A 23200-nucleotide genomic window follows, 5' to 3' on the forward strand; every position below is an offset into this window, starting at 1 on the left:
TCTCTCCACTGTGATAAAAGTTTCTTGGTTCATTGATGATAAGCTCTTCACTTTCAGTGACTAGAGATTCTAACTGAAACATTGCAATACACTAACTCATATAATACTCAAGGTAAGCTTTTGGAATAAAGATTATTTAAATAGTTATTTTCATTTTTTATACTGATGGGACCTATGGCTGAAAGAGATGATATGGTCATTAGAGAAATCAAACAAGAAGTGAGAAAGCAGATATTCTGGCCTTTGCCTCGCTAAGTACTAATGACCATTTCATGAGGGCAAACGTATAAAAGTCCACCAAAATACAAAGGATCAAATCAAGACATTAAAGACTGGTTGCTCAATAGGGTGTGTGCTGAAGTAGAGCTAAGAGGGGAAAGAAAGAATGAAACATGCAGAATGACTAAAAATACATTAAAAATAAAAGTAATTTCATTTGCAAAAAATGATACCATGTTTAAAAAATGAATTAGAAGATGCAAGTGTGGGCAGATCCATGTTTACTGCTTATAATACTCAAGATAAATTGTTAAATAATTGGGTTTTCTATTAGTGGGTATACTATGATTCCTTGTGAAAAATAAAATCCTATTTCTCTGCAAGAGTGAATCAGTTAAGAGTCTAAGGCAGGAAGATTTCCTTAAGTTTGAGGTCAGTCTGAGCTACATAGGGAATACTAACCTAGTCATGGATACATAGCAAGACTCTGTCTCAAAAAATCAAAAGAGAAATAGAAATGACAAAACAATTACTTCAGAATCTCTCATAGTTTACCAGCAATAAGTAAGCCACAATTTTACCACTAGTAGGTAGAAAATTATAAAATAAATAAATAAACATTGTCTATAGATTAAAGAAGAAATAAATGTTACAGAATATAAAATAGATAAATATATGAATGAATCACACAATACTGACACAGTTACAAAAATAGCACCTGTGAGTTTTTAAAGGAATGGAGACTATCATGAGAATATTCCATGTGCCAGGACAGGGCTGATAACCAATGAAGGATCTTTGTTTTGCTCAAAAGATGCCCCATGCTTTCATGAGTTTATTATGTTAAAATCCTGATGTTAACCACTAAAATAATAGAGGCACATTGTTTCCAAAGTAGCAGGATTCAAAAGGACTAAATCTATGAAAAGACAGAAAAAAAAGAAGAGTCTAAGAAAGAAAAGGCAGGATAAAGACAAAATAAGATGGTTGAAAAGAACTCCAAACGTTCTCAACACTTGAGCTTTAAGTATTTCAAACTAAGTGTAGTGATACCAGATGAAGGCAAATGGCCTGTGTGTTTTCTTTATCCTTAGCTTTCTCTGCTCTGATTCTTTAATGTTAAAATATATCATTCATAAGAGATGTATCCAAAATGTAAGGGAGGAGACAAATAAAGACGAACAAAAGCCAAGTGTACAAACGTCTATGAAGGAAGAACAGTCAGTCAACTATGGTAACCTCTAAGGCACAAATGACGACTGGAGACAAATGAGATCAGAATATACTGAGACAGGCTGTGATTTAATGAAGATAGAAGTCTGAACTATTATCTAACATGACCTTATAAAGCAAACATTGGCAGAATACAAACATCATACAAGTGTGCTGCTCTATCCAGTGCTCTTGGCATATTTTGATGAGCTGAGAAATGGAGTTGTCAAAACAATCCATTGACAAAACACAGACAATTGCTCATATCTTTAATTCTAGCACGTAGAAGGCTGAGGCAGAAGGGTTGCCATGAGTTTGATGGCAAGCTGGGCTATAGAAGAGCATTCTGACATCAAATAAAAAAACAAACAAAAGAATGAGAAGCTTTAGTAATATAATTAAAATATTGCTGGACATATGTGTTTAGAACACAGTACCCCCAAATTATAGAACGTGTATTCATCTCAAGCATTTATTAAATGTTTATGAAAATCAAGCATGTACAAAGCCATTGTCAAGCTTTAACAAATTTTAAAATTAGTATAATAAGGCAGTAAAATAAGTCTTAATTTTTAAATTTATTTTATTATCATTTACTAAAACAAAAAAGAAAAGAAAAATCTTCCTACCAGGCAGTGGTGGTACACACCTTTAATCCCAGCACTTGGGAGGCAGAGGCAGGAGGATCTCTGTGAATTTGAGGCCAGCCTGATGTACAGAGCAAGATCCAGTACAGCCAGAGCTGTTACACAGAGAAACCCTATCTCAAAAAAATAAATAAAAATCTTCCTAAAGTACTTGGATTTCCCACTCTCTTGTTTTGAAACTTCGCACTGGTAGAGACTGAAAACCACAGCCTCTCCAAATAACTTCCCCCATGAAACAAGTGCCCTACACTTATAGCAATACCCTCAACCACAAGCTGAATTTTAAGTATTAAAACTAAGTGTTAAATTTGAACTCTCTTCTTCTCTGTAAGTGACATTTATACAGAAAAGTTCAGTTTTGAATGTTCTTTAACATGTATGGATTTGTTTGAGCCTGAGCTACACATTCCACAATGAAAGCTTTGAAACGAAAGCAAGTTCACATTTCCTCAAGACATAACCCTGTCAGTGGAATTTGGAATCATGCACATTTCTAACTCTGATCTCTTCGGAAATCCTTTTAAGTGGTAGAGACACTAACCAGCCATAAGAATGGCTGAAAGGTAAGAGTAATCACAGGAAATGCTGAGTGGGGAGTGCAGATGGCTGGAGTGCTCATTCATGCACAGTGGGAATATAAAAAGATACATTAATGTTTTTAAGAAACAGTTGAACCATTTCTTAGAAGTTTAAACATATCCTTATATGATGAGCTGGAAATTTCCATTCCTAAGTATTTAGACATCCTCCTTCCAATTTTTTTAAACAAATGATTTTTAAAAGACATAAAAAGTCTTTGTGGCAACTTTACTCAAAAAAGCTGGAATAATCTAACCATGTATTAAGAGAGAACTGGAAAAGGTTGTGGCATGTTCGTACAGGGGAATGTGACTTTAATAAAAAAAAGAAATTCATAACTGAGATACCAACACTGATGATAGAACATGACACATAGAGTGGATACTGTACAGTTCTGCTTCTTTGGAGGATAAAAAGGGCAGATTCATCTTTAGTAATAGACATCATAGCAGGGCTTGGGTGGGCTAGAGTTTGTAGAAACTGAATGGGAAGGTCAGGAGTAACCTCGCCGCATTAATGGAAGAGATTTGAGCCTTGATCCAAGCAGTGCTTCTAGAGATATTTGTAACTGTCAAATCTCATCAAACTTCAATGTTTATGCTTGTGCATGTATGTACTTTGAAGATCTGAGCACTTCATTACATTGAGTTGTAGCACAATGTCAATTTTGAATAATGCTAGAATTGAAAATGAATCTACAAATATGAGAACTGTCTGAAAGATAAAATGCCAAATTGATCAATAAAGAAATGAAGATAGAGGAGGGAAAATCATAGTTCAAAACATTTGCAGAAGAAAATGAAGGCAGAGGTAAGAGAAAGCAAACCCAGTCAACAAATGGAAACAGAATCTTGGAGGCCTCATTAGTAAAACTCCTTAAAGAACTCCATCAGCACTGCTGGACCACTGTGTTCCTTCTCCAACCAGCTCACTCAGAATGACAGGCTGAAGCAATTACTTCTTCCCTGGATGCATCCTTAAAAATATGTTTCTACACTGTGTTCAGGCCACCTCAAAAAAGGGTCGAGATCTGAGTCTGGGACCTAAGACCAGAGCTAAGTGAGCACAACAGACTACCACAGACCAGGAGGGGAAAGAGAAAGGGGATGTGTATACAATTCTGTCTCTAGTAAGAACCCTGACAGATTCCTTGTGCCAGCCCTGGAAAATCAAGACAGCAACATAGGTGATGTGATGCCCAGAACAGAGGACCCCACATCCAGAAGGCCAGTTCATGATCTGCCTCATCCATACAATCTTGAGCAACAGACTGCAGTAATAAATGGCATTCACCAAGCAGGGATTCTCTCACACAAAAAGGAACAACCAGAAATCACCAAACATTTGAGAACAGCATGAAAGTTAGATGCAGAAGGTGGGGGGGGGGAAAGGAGAGGGAGGGAGGGAAGGAAGGAGAGAGGGAAGGAGGGAGAGGGAGAGGGAGAGGGAGAGGGAGAGGGAGAGGGAGAGGGAGAGAGAGAGAGAGAGAGAGAGAGAGAGAGAGAGAGAGAGAAAGAAAGAGAGAGAGAGAGAGAGAGAACACTCAATAAAATACAGCACACTGGATGAAACAAAAGCAAATTTTAAATTAAGTATAATTAATATCCTCAATGAGATCTAAAGAATATCATAACATTAATGGAAAACAGATTGCTATTAAAATGAAATAGGGTTTGGGAAATTAAATAAACTCAAAAGGCAGAAATAAAAGAGACTTCCTTAAGGCAATTCCCAGAAGGGAATATAATAATTCCTTGTGGTGTTAATATTATAAAGATCAATTAAAGTCATAAATATAATTATGTGAATCTTCAAAGCAATTAAAATCTAAAGAATGGGTTAATCCAGCACTTATTACTTCCTTGGGTAGTAATTTTAACTTAATATTTGGTAGTGAAAAAGAAACAAAACTTACAGGTGGGTCTGTTAGACTTCGAAGGAAGAAGCTGATTCTTTGGCAACATTGATTGCCTCCCAGCATCAAAATGCAAAGTAAGCCAGCTAGTTTTGTTGCATTTTATAAACCCTGAGCTCCAAACAACCATGTAGCATATAAAAGGCCTTGACCAGCATGATGACCACAGTGTTTTGATGTAGATTTATCCCCATTCTATGGTCATCTTTATCCATTAGAAGTTCATGTGCTATGACTCAGCTCTATCTCCCTATTTGTTCTGGGTACTAGAAGTTTTACAGTCAAATGCAGTGCTCAATCATAAGAAGCATTTCATCCCAGTTGAAAGACATATTTGGATCTTTAGCTTTCCATTGGTACTGTAACTTTTTCTTTAAAGTATTTACGGGCACTGGAGTGATGGCTCAGCAGTTAAGACCACTGGCTTTCCAACAACCTCGGTTCAATTCCCAGTACCCACATAGCAGCTGATGCTTGTCTGTAACTCCAGTCCCAAGTGATCAGACACCCTCTTCTGGCCTCCATGGGCACTACACACAAATGGTACACAGACACACAAGCAGGCAAGACACCCATACATGTAAATAGAATCAAGAAAAAATAAAAATATTTCCTTATTTATGAGATGCATTCAAGATATAAACAAATAAAAAGCTAGTGACAAGAAAATCTTGTTTGGAATATTCTACCTTTAGTACAGAAATCCTTCAATTTTACTATCAGTGCTTATCTTTATTATATTTTTATATTTAATATATTAATATATTATATATATTATATTTTTTTTGAAAGGCTCACGACTCAAACACATTCCACTTACCTGCACTGTCCTCCTCCGACATTACAGTATGGCAGAGAGCAAGTAAACGAAGAAATTCATGTACTTTGGGGTCCCCCCGCTCAATGGATTCCATCAGACTGTGGTCAAAGAAATGAAGTCTTCTTTCTGATTGAGATTTGCCTGAGAAGTCCACAGCCTCCTTTTTCTGTAAGAGAACACCACCACCAAGTCAAACCTTTTCTGCCAATAATCCATTGCTGTCTTTTCATTTTTGACCTTTGTACTTTACATGGGGTTGTAATTACCTTACCTTAAAAAAAATCTGCAACCACTAATTCATCCCAGATTATTTGAAAAATAGAAAATGTCTAGTATACATTCACATACTGCTGTCTTGGAGGGGAGTTCATTAAGACATAGAATGTTCAAGAGGAGGTGAAACATTCCATCCTGCAGTGAAGATCTTTAAACTCAGCAAGTAAACAACTCATAATAGCCTCAGGAAATCCCTGAAACCAAACAGATTCAACAGACACCCCACCACCACCACCTCCTTCCACAAGTATATAAGCACTAAAGCCATTTAATAAGCTGTGAAGGAGACCCTCAGGCCAGAAACACTGCCTGGAAGGGGCAGAGACCAGCCAGGCTGCCTCGAAGAGACTCAGACCAACTGAGCTACCTGGAAGGACACTCTCCAACCTGTTGAGCTGCCTGTAGGTTGTGCAGGTTTCCAGCTTTGATGAGCTGTCACCACACTAAGGTGGGCTCTGGTGATGCAGCTTCTGAGACATTCTGCTCCTGTAAGTAACCCCTCATCCATTTTCCTATAAATACTCATAGTCCAATAAAGCTCATTGGCTCACTAAGACGGACCTTGGTGGTATGGTTACTTTGGTCTGTCTTCAGTTCCCTCTCTGAGGTGAGTAGGAATTTGTTCTCATATTCTTAGAATAGTGTCACATAACACCATCACCACATACTTCTGTCCATTTGAGAACTCCAACCTGATCTCCATGTTTTGTCCTTTTGTTGATTTCATGTGGTCATTCCCCTACCTTTAGGACAATTATATTGTGATTTTGGGAGCTTTATGACAGTCTTATAAGTAATAAAATGTCCATTTCCCTTCCTAAAGAGATGGTATCTCTCAACTTCTCACTTTAGAGGGACACTACAACCATTCAATTACTTTGGCCCTCCACTTTTCCACTGTATTCCCATATCCAGGCTGATAACACATGCCTTCTACTTTGTAACCAAAATTAAGTGTCCTCTCCAAAGACAAAATCATATTGCATTATTTAATGTTATCCAGTTAACAGCCAAGCTTTACACTGTGGCTAGCCTTCCTTTTCTTTGGCTCCAAAGTCTGAATCCATATGCACCTCACAGGAATGTTGAAGTACAACTACCTGGACACATCCCCTCCATGTCCAGAATCATCCTTAGTTTTGAGGGAATGCTAATTTTCATGTATTCTTATTTTACAAAATTTCACTGAATCCTTTCTCTCTTACCATGGTTCTGTTCACTCCCTGATCCAGGAGCTACAGGACTACAGGGCTACAGGGCTACAGAGCTACAGGGCTACAGGACTACAGGGCTACAGGACTACAGGACTACAGGACTACAGGGATACAGGGCTACAGGACTACAGCACTACAGGACTACAGGGATACAGGGATACAGGACTACAGGGATACAGGGATACAGGGATACAGGGATACAGGGATACAGGACTACAGGGATACAGGGATACAGGGATACAGGGATACAGGGATACAGAGATACAGGGATACAGGGATACAGGGCTATGCTCTGCCCAGAGGCAGCTGTCACACTTTCAGCCCCTCCACCACTGTAGAGCTGGGATCACCTACAAAGCCATTTAACAGAGAGCAAAAACATGGTGTCCGGGGCTGGAGCTTGAAGCAGCATTGAGTTCACTCACTCCTCCTCAGCCTCAGACCCTATGGGGTCACAGGACCCCTAACCAGTTGTCTTGACCCTACCCCCCACATTGAATGCCTTGTAAGAAGCCAAGGAAGATGGAGCAGCAGGGAGAACCGAGGTGTTCCAGCTTTCTACAAGCAGCCCTGCCCCTGCTATCCCTAAGAGTAGTGAGACTTGATAACACCGAGGGACTTGATAAAGGTTCCTCTGAACCTCAGAAACAGAGATTAGGGGTCCATCATAGCCAGGTGCGCAGCACCGACGACGAAGAGCCCCAGAGCCTGTGTCAACCACAGTCAATGAGCACGTAGACCAGGACAGTCTGCATGCTGGCGGCGGCGGGGGCGGCACAATTCAAACACCTTTCCACTCTGTCTGTAGTGCCCTGGTAACCTGCCATCATACTCTCACTGAGATATCCTGTTCCCAGTCCAGCGGGGCAGCCAGATCCCCAAGTTTAGCACTGCCCAAGAGGAATGAAGAATAGGCTGGTGTTCTTCACAGCAGGGGCAGGCTGGTGACTGCAGCTAGAGTCCCAGAGCCCAATGCCTTCTGAATTTCTGGGCTGGGACCCTGGTGTGACACAGAGACCCAGCCCGCCCAGGATGAGACCTGCAGCTCATTCCCACTCCCACGGCCTGGGCTCAGGCTGAACTGTTTAGTAAAATGGGAAAAGAGACATGGGACAGGGAGGGGCCCTGGTGAGGGACTGCAGAGTCAGCCCTCACTGGCACTTGGCCATGTAGGGCTGAGAGTGTTTCTGTCGATCCGACTTGTACTGCTTGTGCCAACCAGTGCTGACCACTTGGCACCAAATCTAGTTGTCCGGTCCACCAGGTCAGTGAGCATGCCTTCCTGAGGCAGAATGGAGATAAAGGTGCAGATTAACTGCCAGTTACGGGTCTTCCTCGGCTCATCAGTCTTGAGCGTCCTTTCCTCCATGTTCCCCCTGAGACAAACCTCACAGTCTACAGTCTTGGCTTCCACACACGTCAGCATGGTTAAGCTAGTCCTCCCCTCCCCGACTCACGGGCTCACTATGGCCTTCTCAGACAAGTCTTCTCTCCACTGTCTTCTTCTACCTCCTCCTCCTCCTCAGGGCTGCTGGACCCTGTGACCTTGGCTTAGTCTGATGGAAAACGAGGAACCCTTCCCACCATCTGAGTGTCAGGGCACTCGGTTCACCACCCTCAACAAGATGAGCTAGCAGGCAGGCCTGTGCTGTTGACCCAGGTCACTGACATCAACACCCAGTCAACTGGGTCTCTAAAAAGCACCTTGGCGATGTGGGCGATGACAGGTCCAGAGGACTGTGTTGGCCTGGCAGAGAGGATCTGCACGCAGGGGTGGTGGGTTAAGAGCACTGCCAATCCCGGCAGCTGTATCTGCGCTCTCATTGGTAGAGGTGGGGAGGGCAGTCGGTGTGGAGGCACCGTCACACCCTGGACTCCAGCCCCACAGCTAGTCCTGGTAAACAGAATCGACAGACCTTCCTGAGATTCTTGAAGCTTCTCAGCCCAGATGTTGATGATGTCGGGCTGTGTCACTGACGGCTGCCTGTCTGCAGAACTACCCACTGAGCTCAGCTCCTCTGCCTTCTCCATTTGTCGCTAATGGCAGAACTGAGTTCTGGGTGTCACCATCCCTGTCACTCTCTGGGCTGTCCTGGCCATGGGAGTGCTGCTGACGTGGGCACACCGCAGCTTGACTGCAGCCCCTCCCTGCTGGCAGCTCGTCTCCCTGCGGCATAGGGTCCTGGACGTTGCTGTGATCGCCTAGAGAGGCTGGCAGCAGCCAGGCACTGGGGAGAGAAGTCAGCAGGACTCCACTGAGGCTCCTTCCCAGCGGCTTCACCGAGAGATTGAGTTTGCTGGGAGAACTATAGGTTTGAACTTGTGGGCATGAACCAGCCACCTCCTCTGTACCACTTGTGTGGGGTGCCCTCAGAATTAGAGCCCTGCCTGCCTCCAGTACCAGGGGGTCTTGCCTCTGAGTGGCTTGGTCTCCCCAAGGAACTGTGACTCATGACACTTGTCAGTCTGAATCAGCTCTGGCTGTGTCTCTCTAATCACTGCACGGTCTCCATGGCTGTGTCCGTTCACCTTCAGTACAGATAGCCTAGTGCCGTACCTAACCTGTGGTTGGGCGTCACTTGCAGCAGCAAGGCCCATATGCTTCATGATGACCCATCAGGCTTCATCTGTCCACTCCCTCCTGCAGCAGGAATCTTAACAGTTCTTATTAATAAAATCAAACCTGAGCCAAGTATTGGGGTGAACTGGAAGATCAGAGAACCAGAACAAGCCACAGCTACCTCACCTCGCCAGATCCTCAGCTGGTCTTGTTTCCTCAGACTGGAGGCCTCTGAGTCCTCATCCAGAATGAATCTCAGCTGAACTGCTGCTCAAAAGCCTGAATGCTTAACCAGCCAAATGCTTCTAGTTTCTGGTCCTCATACCTTATAAACCTTTCTGCTTTCTACCACCACTCCCTGAGATTAAAGGCTCGCTTTTTGGGATTAAAGGCGTGTGTCACCATGCCTGGCCATTTCCAATGTGGCCTTGAACTCACAGAGATCCAGAGGGATTTCTACCTCTGGAGTGCTAGGATTAAAGGTGTGAGTGCCACCATTTTCTAGCCTTTGTATCTAGTGGCTGTTCTGTCTCTGGCCCCAGATAAGTTTATTAGGGAGCACAAAATTTTAGGGAACACAATACCACCACACCCTCCCTCACCCCCAACCCAGGGCTCATAGCCAGTAGGGTGGCTTTTCGTCCCAACCAGCTCAATGATAGGCACATGGATGACAATGTGACCTGCACTGCTTCCTGGAGAAGTGATGTGTTTCTGGCCTGGCATGGCAATTATATGTCTTGGCTTGCTTGGAGGCATTGCCAAGGCATTGCTTAGCCTTGGCTCCCAGGACCAAAGCCTTTAGTGACATCTTTCGTATGACTCAGGGTAGGATCCACATCCATATTTCTGCAGTTCAGTAGCATACTAGGCTAAGCATGAGTGTTAGAAGAGGTGAAAATCATGAAAAGTCATGGCATTCACGGTGTCATCTTCAGTCGTATTGCCCACCAGTGTGGAGACCTTGCCTTGCCATGGGACCTGCATTTCTCCATCCATTAGAACAGGAAGATGAATCCATATCCCTGGCATTTTTCTCTCAAGGTCACAGAACTCCACTTGTACCCTTTGACATCAAAATTTGTGGGAAATCCTGACCTGACTAAATTTTAAATGCAATATCTGACCTGAAATAGTATGTGTCTTGTATGTATGTGAAATAGTATAACCCTTTCGAACTATTATACTTGTGAATTAACATTTGCTATAGCAAATATAGTAATGTGTTCTATAAATCTATAAATCTCACTGAACATTTCAAAAGAAAGTGATGGAGGCAACATACTATTTTTCTATAACTATTTTTCTATAATAGTTATATAAAAAAATAACTATTTTTCTAAAACTTGTGAATTTCTAACCATTCTGCCCTAAATGTATTACTGACATTTGTATTACAGACTGGCATTTGATTCTGAAGTTAAAAGAACAGATGCTATTCTGACTACTTTTTAAAAGAGAAACGATTCGGAGAGAAGTTATCCATTCCAAGATACAGTTTGTCAACACCTGAGGTAAAATTGCAGCCAGGTGTAGGCTCTTTCTTCCTCACACCAGCTTTATTCTAAAATGCATAACACTGACTGAAATAAATATTATTGAAAATGGACTAGGAAATAGGCTAACAGCTTTATGAATTATGGCACATACAGATCCTGACAAGCATCTGGAGTACACACTATTTTCCCCATTTTACAGATGAGAATTTGAATTGTCAAGGCCAGCCATACAGGAAGTGGCAAAGTCAGAACTAGGCAAAATGTGCTGCTTTAAATATTTTAAATTATAGCTCCCTAGTCTAGCTCTTGATTATTTCCTCACCCAAACACAACTTAATAATCACTACCATTTATCAAGTATTTGTGTTATACCACCTTTTTTTATGTGAGCATTTGTTACATCCTGAATGTAATAAATGTTTGTTTAATGTCCTTGAAAAGTCCATGTATGTTGAATGTCCATGAAAAGTCCATGCATGAAAGGTTGGTGTCCAGAGGGGTCATGCTAGGCAGTGCTATGAACTTTTAAGAGGAGGTAATCCTGGTAGGAATGACTTTGATCATTGACAATGTGTCCTTAAAAGGGATTCGGTGTCTCTTTTTTATCTGAAAATGTAACTGTTTGCAGTATCTATCAACCTACAGATACCTACACATTTTTATGGAGTAATTTCATTTCTTGAAATGCATTCCACAGGACATTCCAATATTATGAAATAGCATACTTACTCAGTTTTCCTCCGAGTTTTCTTTACTATCAAACCATGAGAAACATTTTAAATTCCCACTAGTGTTTCATTACATATATTGTAGAACATAACTAGAGCAGGATATCATTTAACAATTGAAAATAATAAGCATTTAAAGTTGAAAATGGCCAGGCTGTGGTGCTGTATGTTTTTAATCCCAGCACTTGGGAAGTAGAGCCAGGCAGATCTCTTGTGAGTTCGAGGCCAGCCTGGTCTACAGAGTGAGATCCAGGATAGGCACCAAAATTACACAGAGAAACCCTGTCTCGGAAAAAAAAAATTGATCTATTAAAGTTTCTGAGGCTGAAAAAGTTAAAGAAGAGTGTGTACATTCTACCACCACAGTTTATGAGCACAGAAACACATTGTTTGCATATGCAGAAATAGCTCTAAAGATTAGGAAACTGTGACCAAGGTACCTGAATTAAAAGAAATTTTGAGCCATGTGAATCTATTTCTTTTTATATTATACTTTATATGTCTCATGGTGGATAATATAAATCAGGCCTTTAGGAATGTATCATACTTTGAAAGCATATACAGTTTAAAATTAAAACATAAGATGAAATGCATATCTCCTATACCTTAGTTATTTCTTTCTTCTGGCCCAGGTCATCTGGTACTTCACCTGCTAAAACAAACATTAAAAGTCAACAGTAAGTAAAATGGAAAGTAGTTTTAGATATTTAACTTTAGCAATAAACTCAGTATTTTGTTTCATTTGGGTTTTGATTTTTTGTTTTTTTACATTTTGGGGGGAGTATAATACAATTACATCATTTACCCCTTCCCTTTCCTCTCTCCAAACACTCTTACATACCCCTTCTTTCTCTCTTTAAATTAATGGTCTCTTTTTCCATTAACTGCTATTGTATGCATATATATATATATATATATATATATATATATATATATTCCTAAACACAGCCTGCTCAGTCTGTATAATGTCACTTGTATGTATGTTTTCTGGGATGGCCATTTGTATTGGATAACCAAGTTGATATGCTCTTCCCTGAAGCACTACTACTAGATGGAATGGAATTACAAATATTGGTAGAATATTTATAGCTCTATACATGACAATTAATGTAGTGAGATGCTTATGCTTAAGATAAAGCTAAAATAAGCAGATATTAAAAATAAAATGTTGAGATGTGGCCCCAGCATCACTCAGCCCTCATTAGGACAGCTTCCTTTTGCAGTAGATGGTAATTAACACAGAGACCCACAACTGAGAGACGGTGGGAATGCTCAGCCCTAAACAGAGCATCTGTATCCCATTCCATCCACCCAAGGCTCAGGGATCATGTTAAATGAGGGGCCAAAAGACTGCAAGAGCCATAAGAAGTGGATGACTACAAGAAAACTGTATTCTGGACATAGCAGGGCCCACATAAACTCACAGCAGTTGAGACACCAGGCATAAGACCTGCATAGTCCCAGGCCATACAAAATGCCAGTGTGGAAAGGGGATGTGGGCACAAAGTCACACTCTCAGCTAAGAAGCTATTGTCATTTAATAGCTACTGGGAAAGGGAAAGTCAGTTTTCTTTATGGATGCAGCCTCCGGTGGTAGAGTATCCTCCAGTAAAGGCCACACCTCCAAGAGCAGATGGGCAGCATAAGCTGTGCTTGATGGGTTAATGCAAAAGAAGACACCAAGTTGGGTGGTAGGGAATGTGGCATGAATCTAGGAGGAGTCTTCAGGGAGGGTGAATGTGATCATTACATTGCAAAAACATTCTCTAGGAACTAATAACAAATGAGCAAACAATAATAAGATGGGGAACACTGGATGATAGTGCTCCCCAGAAGAGCCATAGGCTAACAAAAACCCCAGTGCCTGCCATGGGAAACCTCCTTTTGATCTAGTGGCCAGGGAGAGTCCCAGAGACTTGTGAAACAATACAGATTGTTATTGCTCTTGGTTACTTCCCAGAACTTTCTCAAGAAACTTCAGACACAGGACTGGGAGAAATCAAGCTAGAACTGACCTGGAAGCCTCCTCCTGAGAACTACTTTTAATAGTATATGAAGATGCTATGTGAGCTACCAAAGGGAGAAAAAAAATGTTTATTCTACACTGTTGCATGCTATAAGTGAACAATTACATTTTATTTTTCTAATGAAATGATGAAAAGAAGACAAGCAACTGTGTCTTTGTACTAAACGGTCCCTCAAAGAGATCCCATTGCAGGACTGTGAAAAAACAGAAGAAAAATTAAAAGTCTAAAACAGAAAGAGTTCAGAGTACAAAGACAAGATGTAGATAGGTGTGCTGGCTAGTTTTTTTTTTTTTTTTTTTTTTATTTATTTATTTTGTATACAGCATATATGACTGCAGGCCAGAAGAGGGCACCAGATCTCATTATGGATGGTTGTGAGCCACCGTGTGGTTGCTGGGAATTGAACTCAGGACCTCTGGAAGAGCAGTCAGTGCTCTTAACCTCTGAGCCATCTCTCCAGCCCCGTGTGCTGGCTAGTTTTATGTCAACTTGATACATGCTAGAGTCATCAGAGAAGAGAGAGCCTTAATTGAGAAAATGCCTCCATAAGATCAGGCTGGGGGGCGGGGCAGGGGTTGGGCATTTTTAAAGTCAGTGATTGATGTGGGAAGGCCCAACCCATGGTAGGTGGTGCCATCCCTGGGCTGGTGGTCCTGGGTTCTATAAGAAAACAGGCTGAGCAAGTCATGTGGAGCAAGCCTGTAAGCTGCACCCCTCCATGTCCTCTACATCAGCTCCTGCCTCCAGGGTCCTGCCCTGTTTGAGTTCCTGTCCTGACTTCCTTTGATGGGAACAGTGATATGGGAAAGTAAGCCAAATAATCCCTTTTCTCCCCAAGTTGTGTTGGTCATGGTGTTTCATCACAGCAATAGTAAACCAAGACAATGGGTCAGAGTAAAAAGCTAAAATTTCCCAAAACCCAGATCTATGATTCAAAACAAGATTAAGCTGTGCCCAAAAAAGCAATTCTGAACAGTTTGGGAGTGTGCAAGGAAGAATATGCTTTAAGGGCGTAAATACATTATAAATTATAATGCATATAAATCAGGGCCAAAAGAGAATACTTAACTCTTTCCATTCCTTTCCTGTATACTATGAGGGAAATTGCAAGCTTTCATAGGATTTTTAAAATATAGGCGTTTACAAAGATCTTGAGATCTCTATTTGAAAATGTCAAGAAGTTATTTCTAAAAGTAGCCTGCAATAAACATTTCTACAAATGGCTGTTGATCCACATGTCTAACACTTTCAGACTGCTTCTCAGAAATGATACTACTGAGTTAATATGAAGCAAAAGGAACCCTAAATTTCATAATATCCTCAAATATTCTAAAATATTCTTACTTACACTATTTAGATCAAGGCAGTATTTTTAGAATATCTCTGAAAATGTCCATCTATTTTTTTTTTTTTTTTTTTTTTTTTTTTTTTTTTTTGGTTTTTCGAGACAGGGTTTCTCTGTGTAGCTTTGCGCCTTTCCTGGAGCTCACTTGGTAGCCCAGGCTGGCCTCGAACTCACAGAGATCCACCTGGCTCTGCCTCCCGAGTGCTGGGATTAAAGGCGTGCGCCACCAACGCCCGGCTTAAAATGTCCATCTATTTTAAGTAATGGTTCTATGCTATTTACTAGGCATGATGTGAATATAAGAAGAAAGAAATCTCAGGCTGGAAGTCATCATGTCCACTACCAAATAAGGCAGGCTATGGAGCAAATGGTACAGGAGAGCTGAGGAAACCATTACTGTGGGGTTGATGGTGGTGGGGTACAAAGAGAGGGGTGCCAGAAGGCAGGAGAGTGTAGAACCTCAACTTTTTCAACCTCATGTTTTCCTTCAGAATCAAATCCTGCTTTAAATTATTAGGCAATGTGTGAGGTTTCCTTCCCATCGGGAGACAAAGAAAAGTTATCCTCTCTTGGAACTCCTTGACTTCCCAAAATGTCTGACTTCCATGAATTAAGGTAAGAGACCCAGAAGAATACTGTGGAAGGTCCCGTCGGGCCCCCATGTTCTCTACAGAAGGAGTTGTCTGCTAACTAGCCAATATCAAGTTGAGAAGGGCCAGGTATAAAAAGGAAGTTTGAAAACCCAAATGCAGATTATTTATCCACATAGAAGAGTGCATAGAGGAACTTGGCAGCAGTGAAGGTTCCCTAGAAGGTGTGCACTTCAGAAAATAAATACTAAATTTCCTCACAAACACATATATTGGCATTGGTCCCACATCGAACATAGGAAGAAGCATAAGACATTGGTTTAACAAGATAAATCATGCTGCCTAGAACTCATCCTTCCAGGGAATTTGGCCTCTGTGGCACTACAGCACAAAACCACATAGCAGAGTATCAAAGGGAACTGTCTCTACCCATGAATGGCAACAGATCCTAAGTTTCATCAGCTTGTTCCAAATGTGTACAGTAACTAGTTCATGGGTGTTCAAGCATCACGGCAATGCTTAATAAGAAAGTCATGATGATTTGGGTAACAGGTTATTATTTTTAATGATATTGCTTATTTATTTATTCAGTATCATCAAGAGGAAGGAACTTCTCCCTTACCATAGACTCTCCCATTAATGGAACATTTTTTAAAAGTCATGATGTTTTGAGTGAGAGTTCCTGTTTTGTCGGAGAAAATATATTCAATCTGGCCCAGCTCCTCGTTGAGTGTGGTTGTCCGGGCTTCAGCAGGCACTGCTTTGGCAGCATAATACATCTTCCGGTCCCAGTTTATAAAGTAACTGTGTCCCAGACGGATTACTTCCACACTGTGGTCCATTAAGATGAGAAAGAAAGAAAGAAAGAAAGAAAGAAAGAAAGAAAGAAAGAAAGAAAGAAAGAAAGAAAGAAAGAAAGAAAGAAAGAGGGAGGGAGGGAGGGAGGGAGGGAGGGAGGGAGGGAGGGAGGGAGGGAGGGAGGGAGGGAGGGAGGGAGGAAGGAAGGAAGGAAGGAAGGAAGGAAGGAAGGAAGGAAGGAAGGAAGAAAGAAAGGAGGGAGAGAAAGAAAAGATTCCATCAACATCTGAACACACAAAGATTTGCCAAAGTCCTCAAGAGGTTCAAAAAAAATGGAAGTGCTCCTTCCCTAGATCCTAGTGACCTTCAGAAATGCCTCAGCTGAGAATCTGCTCATAAACCTTAGTGTCCAAGTGATTTCCTTACAAGCATCATAAGGCAAAATGGCTGCCTCATCAGGAAGCTTCGGACAATGGCCGATGGTTCTCTATATTAAATAAGCCAATGGGGAGTTTTGTATGACGTGTTAATTTTAAACTCCATCAGTATCTCAAACAAATCCTTATTGAAGATATTTGGCACATATCTAGTTGGAAAACATGCATTCTAAGACATCGATATGGTCTTACTTTGCAAAAAAAAGCCAACAGTATGTCTCTATTAAACAAACAAAAACAAAAAAGAAAAGAAAAATGTAAAACTTTGAAATAGGAAAACCATATTAGCATAACTTTTTTTTTTGGTTTTTGGTTTTTTGAGACAGGGTTTCTCTGTGTAGCTTTGACTGTCCTAGAACTCACTCTATAGACCAAGCTGTCCTTGAACTCAGAGATCCACCTGCCTCGGCCTCCCAGGTGCTGGGATTAAAGGTATGTGCCACTACCACCCAGGTAATATAACTTTTATTATACTATGTGATTATAATTTTTATATTTATTCACTATTCTTGCCAATCTCTTACCTCTTACTGTGCCAAATTTGTAACCAAAATTTCATTATATATATATATATATATATATATATATATATATATATATATATATATATATATATATATAATGTATAAAACAGGAGGAAATGTACATGTAAGATTCAGTACAATTAGCAGTCCTCAACATCCCTTGAAGGTCCTGGAAGATATATTGCTCCTGAAAGGAGGGTCACTCTGCAAAAATCACTCCAAGTTTTCAATTATCTGCAAATCTGGCAGTTCCCTGTAAACTCAAAGCAAAAGTAACATAGTGGCCTTTAATTCTCCCATGCTGCAGTACAAGCCAGTGGAAATCTACAAAATTCACTCAAATTCTGGGGCCTTAAAATAACCTGTAGAGAAGATGGGTCTCCTTTTTGCTAGGGAAAAGAGGATTTAGGAGGGTGACAGTACAACGTGCATCCCTTTCCTACACACACACACAAAAAAAAAAAAAAAAAAAAAGAGCTGGGCCTTTCTTAATGCATAAACACACTGCCAGCATGGAAATATCTTATCAAAATAAATGTCTTTGTTCACCTGGAATTGTTAACTGTTCAAAGTGAATCATGAGCTCTCGCCATATGGCATTAGTTTATGTATTGTACCTATCCAAAAGCCTAATGGGGGATTTTGTGGAAGGCCTTCAGTCCTCATCACAGAGACACCTGGCAGTTCTCTGTTCCTGTATCATAGTGTTTAAGCGTTTAGGACCAAACAGCCCGAAATTTCTTGGAACGTTTTTCACCTCCGGTTGAGATCACAGTTATTCAGTGAGAGAAAAAGCTCAGCTTTTCCTCTTCACCCATCCCAAATCCCACACAGCTTAGGGAGAGAGGGAAAACCAATCCTCTTCACCCGTCCCAAATCCCACACATCTTAGGGACAGAGGGAAAAACCAAGGGCAATCATCAGCCACACGGACTTAGATCTTCACTCTGACTCTATAACTAGATTATAATTATAATTATCAATTCCCCATTTCAGCAGAGCCGTTTGAAAAGATTTGGGGGACACATACATGAGATAAAGTATGTGAATCTCCTTACATAAAACATTAACAGCAGAAACAAAGCCATCTATGGACTGTGGCAAGGCCTCCTGTTCACGTTACATTACAGAGCAGCAGGAAGCGGTGTGAAACCATAAAAGGCAATGCAGAAGGTAGTGAAGACAAGAAGTGCTGTGCCAACATCAAATACACGTGAATACACACATATAGAACAGTATCTAATGGTAGATGCTATGGTTTCAATAGAAAGGAATTCAGAAATCAATCATTTTTAATGTCCTTGATTTTATAGAGCAGCACATATTTGACAAACACAAGACAAAAAGAAGACAAGTGCTTTTGGGAAGGCCAGGGGTGTTTATTCGCAATGCCGAGACTAAAGCCTGGGCTTCTAATATTAGAAATGTGGTTTTTTTGTTAACAACTACATACTAAAAGCAAAAGGAATGCTAACCTGGTAATCTAGCTGTGGTTTCTATTTTTTTAAAAAAAAAATCTTTCAAAGCATTAAATGAGAAATATCAGAGCAGTACAAAGAAAGAAGATACAAAGAGTGTGTGTTATCCACAAGGACATAAACTGTGCATGTGCAGAAGGTAAGCCACTGTGCACATGTGCAGATGATACAACTCTGTCACATTTGATTTTAGGACATAAAAGGAAAGAGCTGACCATAGCTTTTCTGGCAAAGAGCAGCATTTACTATAGGCTTTATAATGGGCTTCAAGCATAAGAGGTTCTCAGCATCGAAGATGAGCCAGGGGCACACAGTTCACACAGCGCCCAGGCTACCCACAGCTCCAGAAGGCCCAGAGCAGTGTGTGATGTTGTGGCCACATGCCTCTACTTCCAGTCAATTTCCTATAACTGGACATTTCAGTTTCCTGACTTCTATCCAAAACAAGGGTGGATTTTGTTCATTTACTCCCCTTGTTTCATTATTTTTGAAAGAGAACAGAGAGGGTTAGTCATAATTAGTGGAGATTCAGAGCTTGTGGCTTTGTGTGCTGCTAAAGTACTGATGGCAAGAAGTGACAAAGAAAACAGTCCTATGTTGGCTCCAGGATCTCTGGGCCTACCTGACTCAGTCTTGGAAGAATTGGGATAGAGAATGTCTCAGGTAGACTTATCAAAGTCTCATCAAACACACTCATTCACATACATACATGTACGAAGAAATGGGAGAGGGAAGAAAGGATGAAAACATACATATGTTTGGAGAAAGAGAACACACAGAGAGAGAGCAGACATACACTAACAGGGAGAGAGAGAACACACAGAACACACACCTGAGAGATACAAAGGCAGATACAATGATAGACTATTTTAATATCGCTCTGTGGTATGCAATTGAGAAACTGTAGATCAGGATAGTGGGAAGGATGAACCATACTTACTAAAAACGGCCGGGTACTACCATCTACCTTACTTTGAGTCCTTCCTGTATTTATAGTGGCTGCCAATAATAAGGTAATTTCCCCAATGTTACAGGGCTAATGAATGGTAGACCAGCACCTGCATCCTGGTACCTGAGGCAGGCCAATGACAGGGAGGCCACATCTCAAAATATCCCAGGTCTTCTTTTTCTTACCTTAGACCAGCTCAATTTTATTGATCAGATTGCATAAAACATACATGTTCCAAAGAAATGCATTCCTAAGAAACCTTACTAATCAAGGAGAAAATAAAATGTATTTGTTGTGATTTTTTTTTTTAAAAAAAAGTACAGTTTAAACAGAATTAAAGAACTAAGTCACCTCATTCCTAACATGTGGAGCAGATCATACACAGATCATCATGAGTGATGAAACTATTTCATTGCAGTGTAAACTATTAGCTCACCTCACATATAACGAAATGGGCACAAGCGTGTTGAGGATGATAATGTACGACCAGAACGTTAGGAATCCTGAGAACAGGGAACTCTTCTCGCCTTCTCTCCAGAAGAGGAAAGTTCTGAGCTGGTCCCCAGATTCACTCTCCCAGATTGAATTTCCTATTCCAAGAATAATTCCCAGGCATACCAGAAATCCAAAAATCTAAAGGAAGAATAGAAGTATAGAAGTCTGGTTAAAGTTAATGTGAACCCTAAATTAGTCAAATCAACACTAACTACAAGTCAATTTTCCAAAAGAAGCTGTCATTTGAAAACCAAGTTATATAAACCTTTTCTTACTTACAATAAAGCCCATGAATAAAACTCATATGGCTAAATATCTGACATACACTCACTTAATTCACCCACTAACTCTCTCTGAGGCGGATACAATTATCCACAGATTAAAAACAAAAGAGCAAACACAGAAAAGACTATTATTCTGTGGATTGAGGGGAGGGGAGGGGAGGGGAGGGGAGGGGAGGGGAGGAGAAAGGAGAGGGGAGAGGAGAGGAGAGAGGAGAGGGGAGAGGAGAGGAGAGAGGGGAGGGGAGGGGAGGGGAGGGGAGGGGAGGGGAGGGGAGGGGAGGGGAGAGGAGAGGAGAGGAGAGGAGAGGAGAGGAGAGGAGAGGAGAGGAGAGGAGAGGAGAGGAGAGGAGAGGAGAGGAGAGGAGAGGAGATTTTTGAGATGGCTGAGATGATCCAGCCTGACAGACTACTCAAACAAGGACTTGAAAGAAGCCCTGAACTTTCCTATTATGCAGAGACTGCACAAATGATACAGGATTTGACGATTAACCCAAAAATTTTCTTTTCAAGATTCCCTAAAGATATCTTCACCCCTAGAAAACAAAAAGAAAAAGAGAATATAGATATGAGATAGATCATCGAATCTACTCTGAGAAAAAAGATAAAGAAATAATAGGATAAATAGGTAGATCACTGAATCTACGCTGAAGAAAAAGGGGAAGATATAAAAATGACAAAAGGTAGACTACTGAATCTATTATGAAAAGAAAAAAGAGAGAATATGGATATGATAAGATAAAAAGGGAGATTATGGAATCTACTTTTAAAGGAACTACTTGTTTTAAATAAGATAAGTAATGAAAATTTTTTGGTCTGAGTTTATCAGATGTTACTGAACTGGACATTGTTAATATATATAATGGAGTTTTTATCTGAATCTGTCAAATGTTAATCGACTAGACATCATTACTGTAATTTTTGGCTATATATATTGTATATACTTATTGAATAGTTTTTCTTGTGTTAGTTATAAGCTTTCTTTAATTTTAGACAAAAAGAGAGGAAATGTGGTGGTATTGTGTTCCCCAAAATATCGTGTACCTTAATAAACTTATCTGGGGTCAGAGAACAGAAAAGCCACTAGTTAGGCAGTGATAGCACACGCCTTTAATCCTAGCGTTCCAGAGACAGAAATCCATCTGGATCTCTGTGAGTTCAAGGCCACATTGGAAACAGCAAGGCATGGTGACTCACGCCTTTAATCCCAGGAAGCAAGAAAGCAGAAAGATATATAAGGCGTGAGGACCAGAAACTAGAAGCATTTGACTGGTTAAGCATTTAGGCTTTTAAGCAGCAGTTCAGCTGAGAGCCATTGGGATGAGGACACAGAAGCTTCCAGTCTGAGGAAACAGGACCAGCTATGGAATTGGCGAGGTTAGATAGCTGTGGCTTGTTCTGTCTCTCTGACCTTCCAGTATTCACCCCAATAACTGGCCTTGGGTTTGATTTTATTAATAAGAACTTTTAAGATTCATGCCAGATGTAGCCATTTTTGTGGAGTTGATTCTCTGTTTCCATAATGGGATCAAAAACAACCCTGAATTCCTCTGCTTGCCAGTATTCTAGTTAAGTTTTCTCTTAACTAAAGTCAGTGCAAACATTGTCTGCTTTACAAATGTCCATGACATTCACCCTGACAAATACCATCTAAAAGTGAACATCCGGGACACATCACAAAAGGGGAGGGGAGGGGAGGGGAGGAGAGGGGAGGGGAGGGAAGGGGAGGGGAGGGGAGGGAAGGGGAGGGGAGGGGAGGGGAGGGGAGGGGAGAACTGACAAACTCAGCTGGTAAAGGGATGGAATATAAGAAGATAATGACATCTAAGTGCTTCCATGAGGAAGGACAGCTATGGTTTAGACACCAGAGGCTTCCTAAGGAAAGTCAGCTCCATAGTTGGTGAGGTCCAGTGAAAAACAAAAACACATAGCAACAGTAAATCAATAAACCACACACCTGGCTTTTATGAGAATAGAGCCATTTGTAGCTGCACAGGTCACATACCTGTGAGACCACCATTATCTACAGCTATGTAGAGAGGATTTCAACAAAGTCGAGATCTTATCTCAAAATGATTTATCTTTCCAAACACAAATCCTTGAAGGCAAAGACCTTGTATTAAAATAGGCTACTTCTCACATTAAATCCCACCTCTGGCTGATAATTTATTTTGATCTATGAAATAAAAGTGAGTAAACTGAGTCCTAAATATAAAATATCCAAATGCAAGTTTCAGAAAGAGTTCAGACTTCTAAATGAATTCTCAGAAGAGCAAATTAAATATATTAATATAGCAGTGACTACCTGCTTGTTGACTCACCCAGACTACTAGAATACTTATCAAACTCTTAATGACTCATCTACAGCACAAGAGTACTAATCAACCTGTCAGAAACTTACCCATAGGACTAGGGTATTCATCAGTCTGTCAATGCTTGTTCTTTTAAATTTTGTCTTGCCACTGTTCTGCATTAGTTTAGTGTCAGGACCTGTAAAAAAGTAACAATTTTGAAATACAATCTAATGGCAGGAATCAATACATATCTTTCAATTATAAGTCTGAATGTTATAAATTCCCCCAATCAAAACTACTTTAGGGCTAAAGG

General features: G+C 40.7%; 1 protein-coding gene across 5 annotated transcripts in view; it reads right to left on the reverse strand.

Moving 5' to 3' along the window:
• The window catches only part of Atp8b4 (ATPase phospholipid transporting 8B4 (putative)), a 197408-nt gene that overhangs the window by 66815 nt on the left and 107393 nt on the right, over nt 1–23200 (reverse strand). For 4 of the 5 annotated variants that reach the window (XM_042276156.2, XM_076570562.1, XM_076570563.1 and 1 more), the window contains exons 11-15: nt 22995–23083; nt 20254–20450; nt 16254–16462; nt 12275–12321; nt 5393–5558 (exon numbers count right to left, since the gene is read on the reverse strand). In XM_042276156.2, the coding sequence (XP_042132090.2) occupies nt 5393–5558; nt 12275–12321; nt 16254–16462; nt 20254–20450; nt 22995–23083 (708 nt within the window). The remainder of the gene's footprint in view (nt 1–5392; nt 5559–12274; nt 12322–16253; nt 16463–20253; nt 20451–22994; nt 23084–23200) is intronic. The other variant, XM_076570564.1, reaches the window with a different exon arrangement.

The sequence above is a fragment of the Peromyscus maniculatus genome, chromosome 4 (assembly GCF_049852395.1).
Source record: "Peromyscus maniculatus bairdii isolate BWxNUB_F1_BW_parent chromosome 4, HU_Pman_BW_mat_3.1, whole genome shotgun sequence".
In the NCBI taxonomy this organism is placed as follows: domain Eukaryota; kingdom Metazoa; phylum Chordata; class Mammalia; order Rodentia; family Cricetidae; genus Peromyscus; species Peromyscus maniculatus.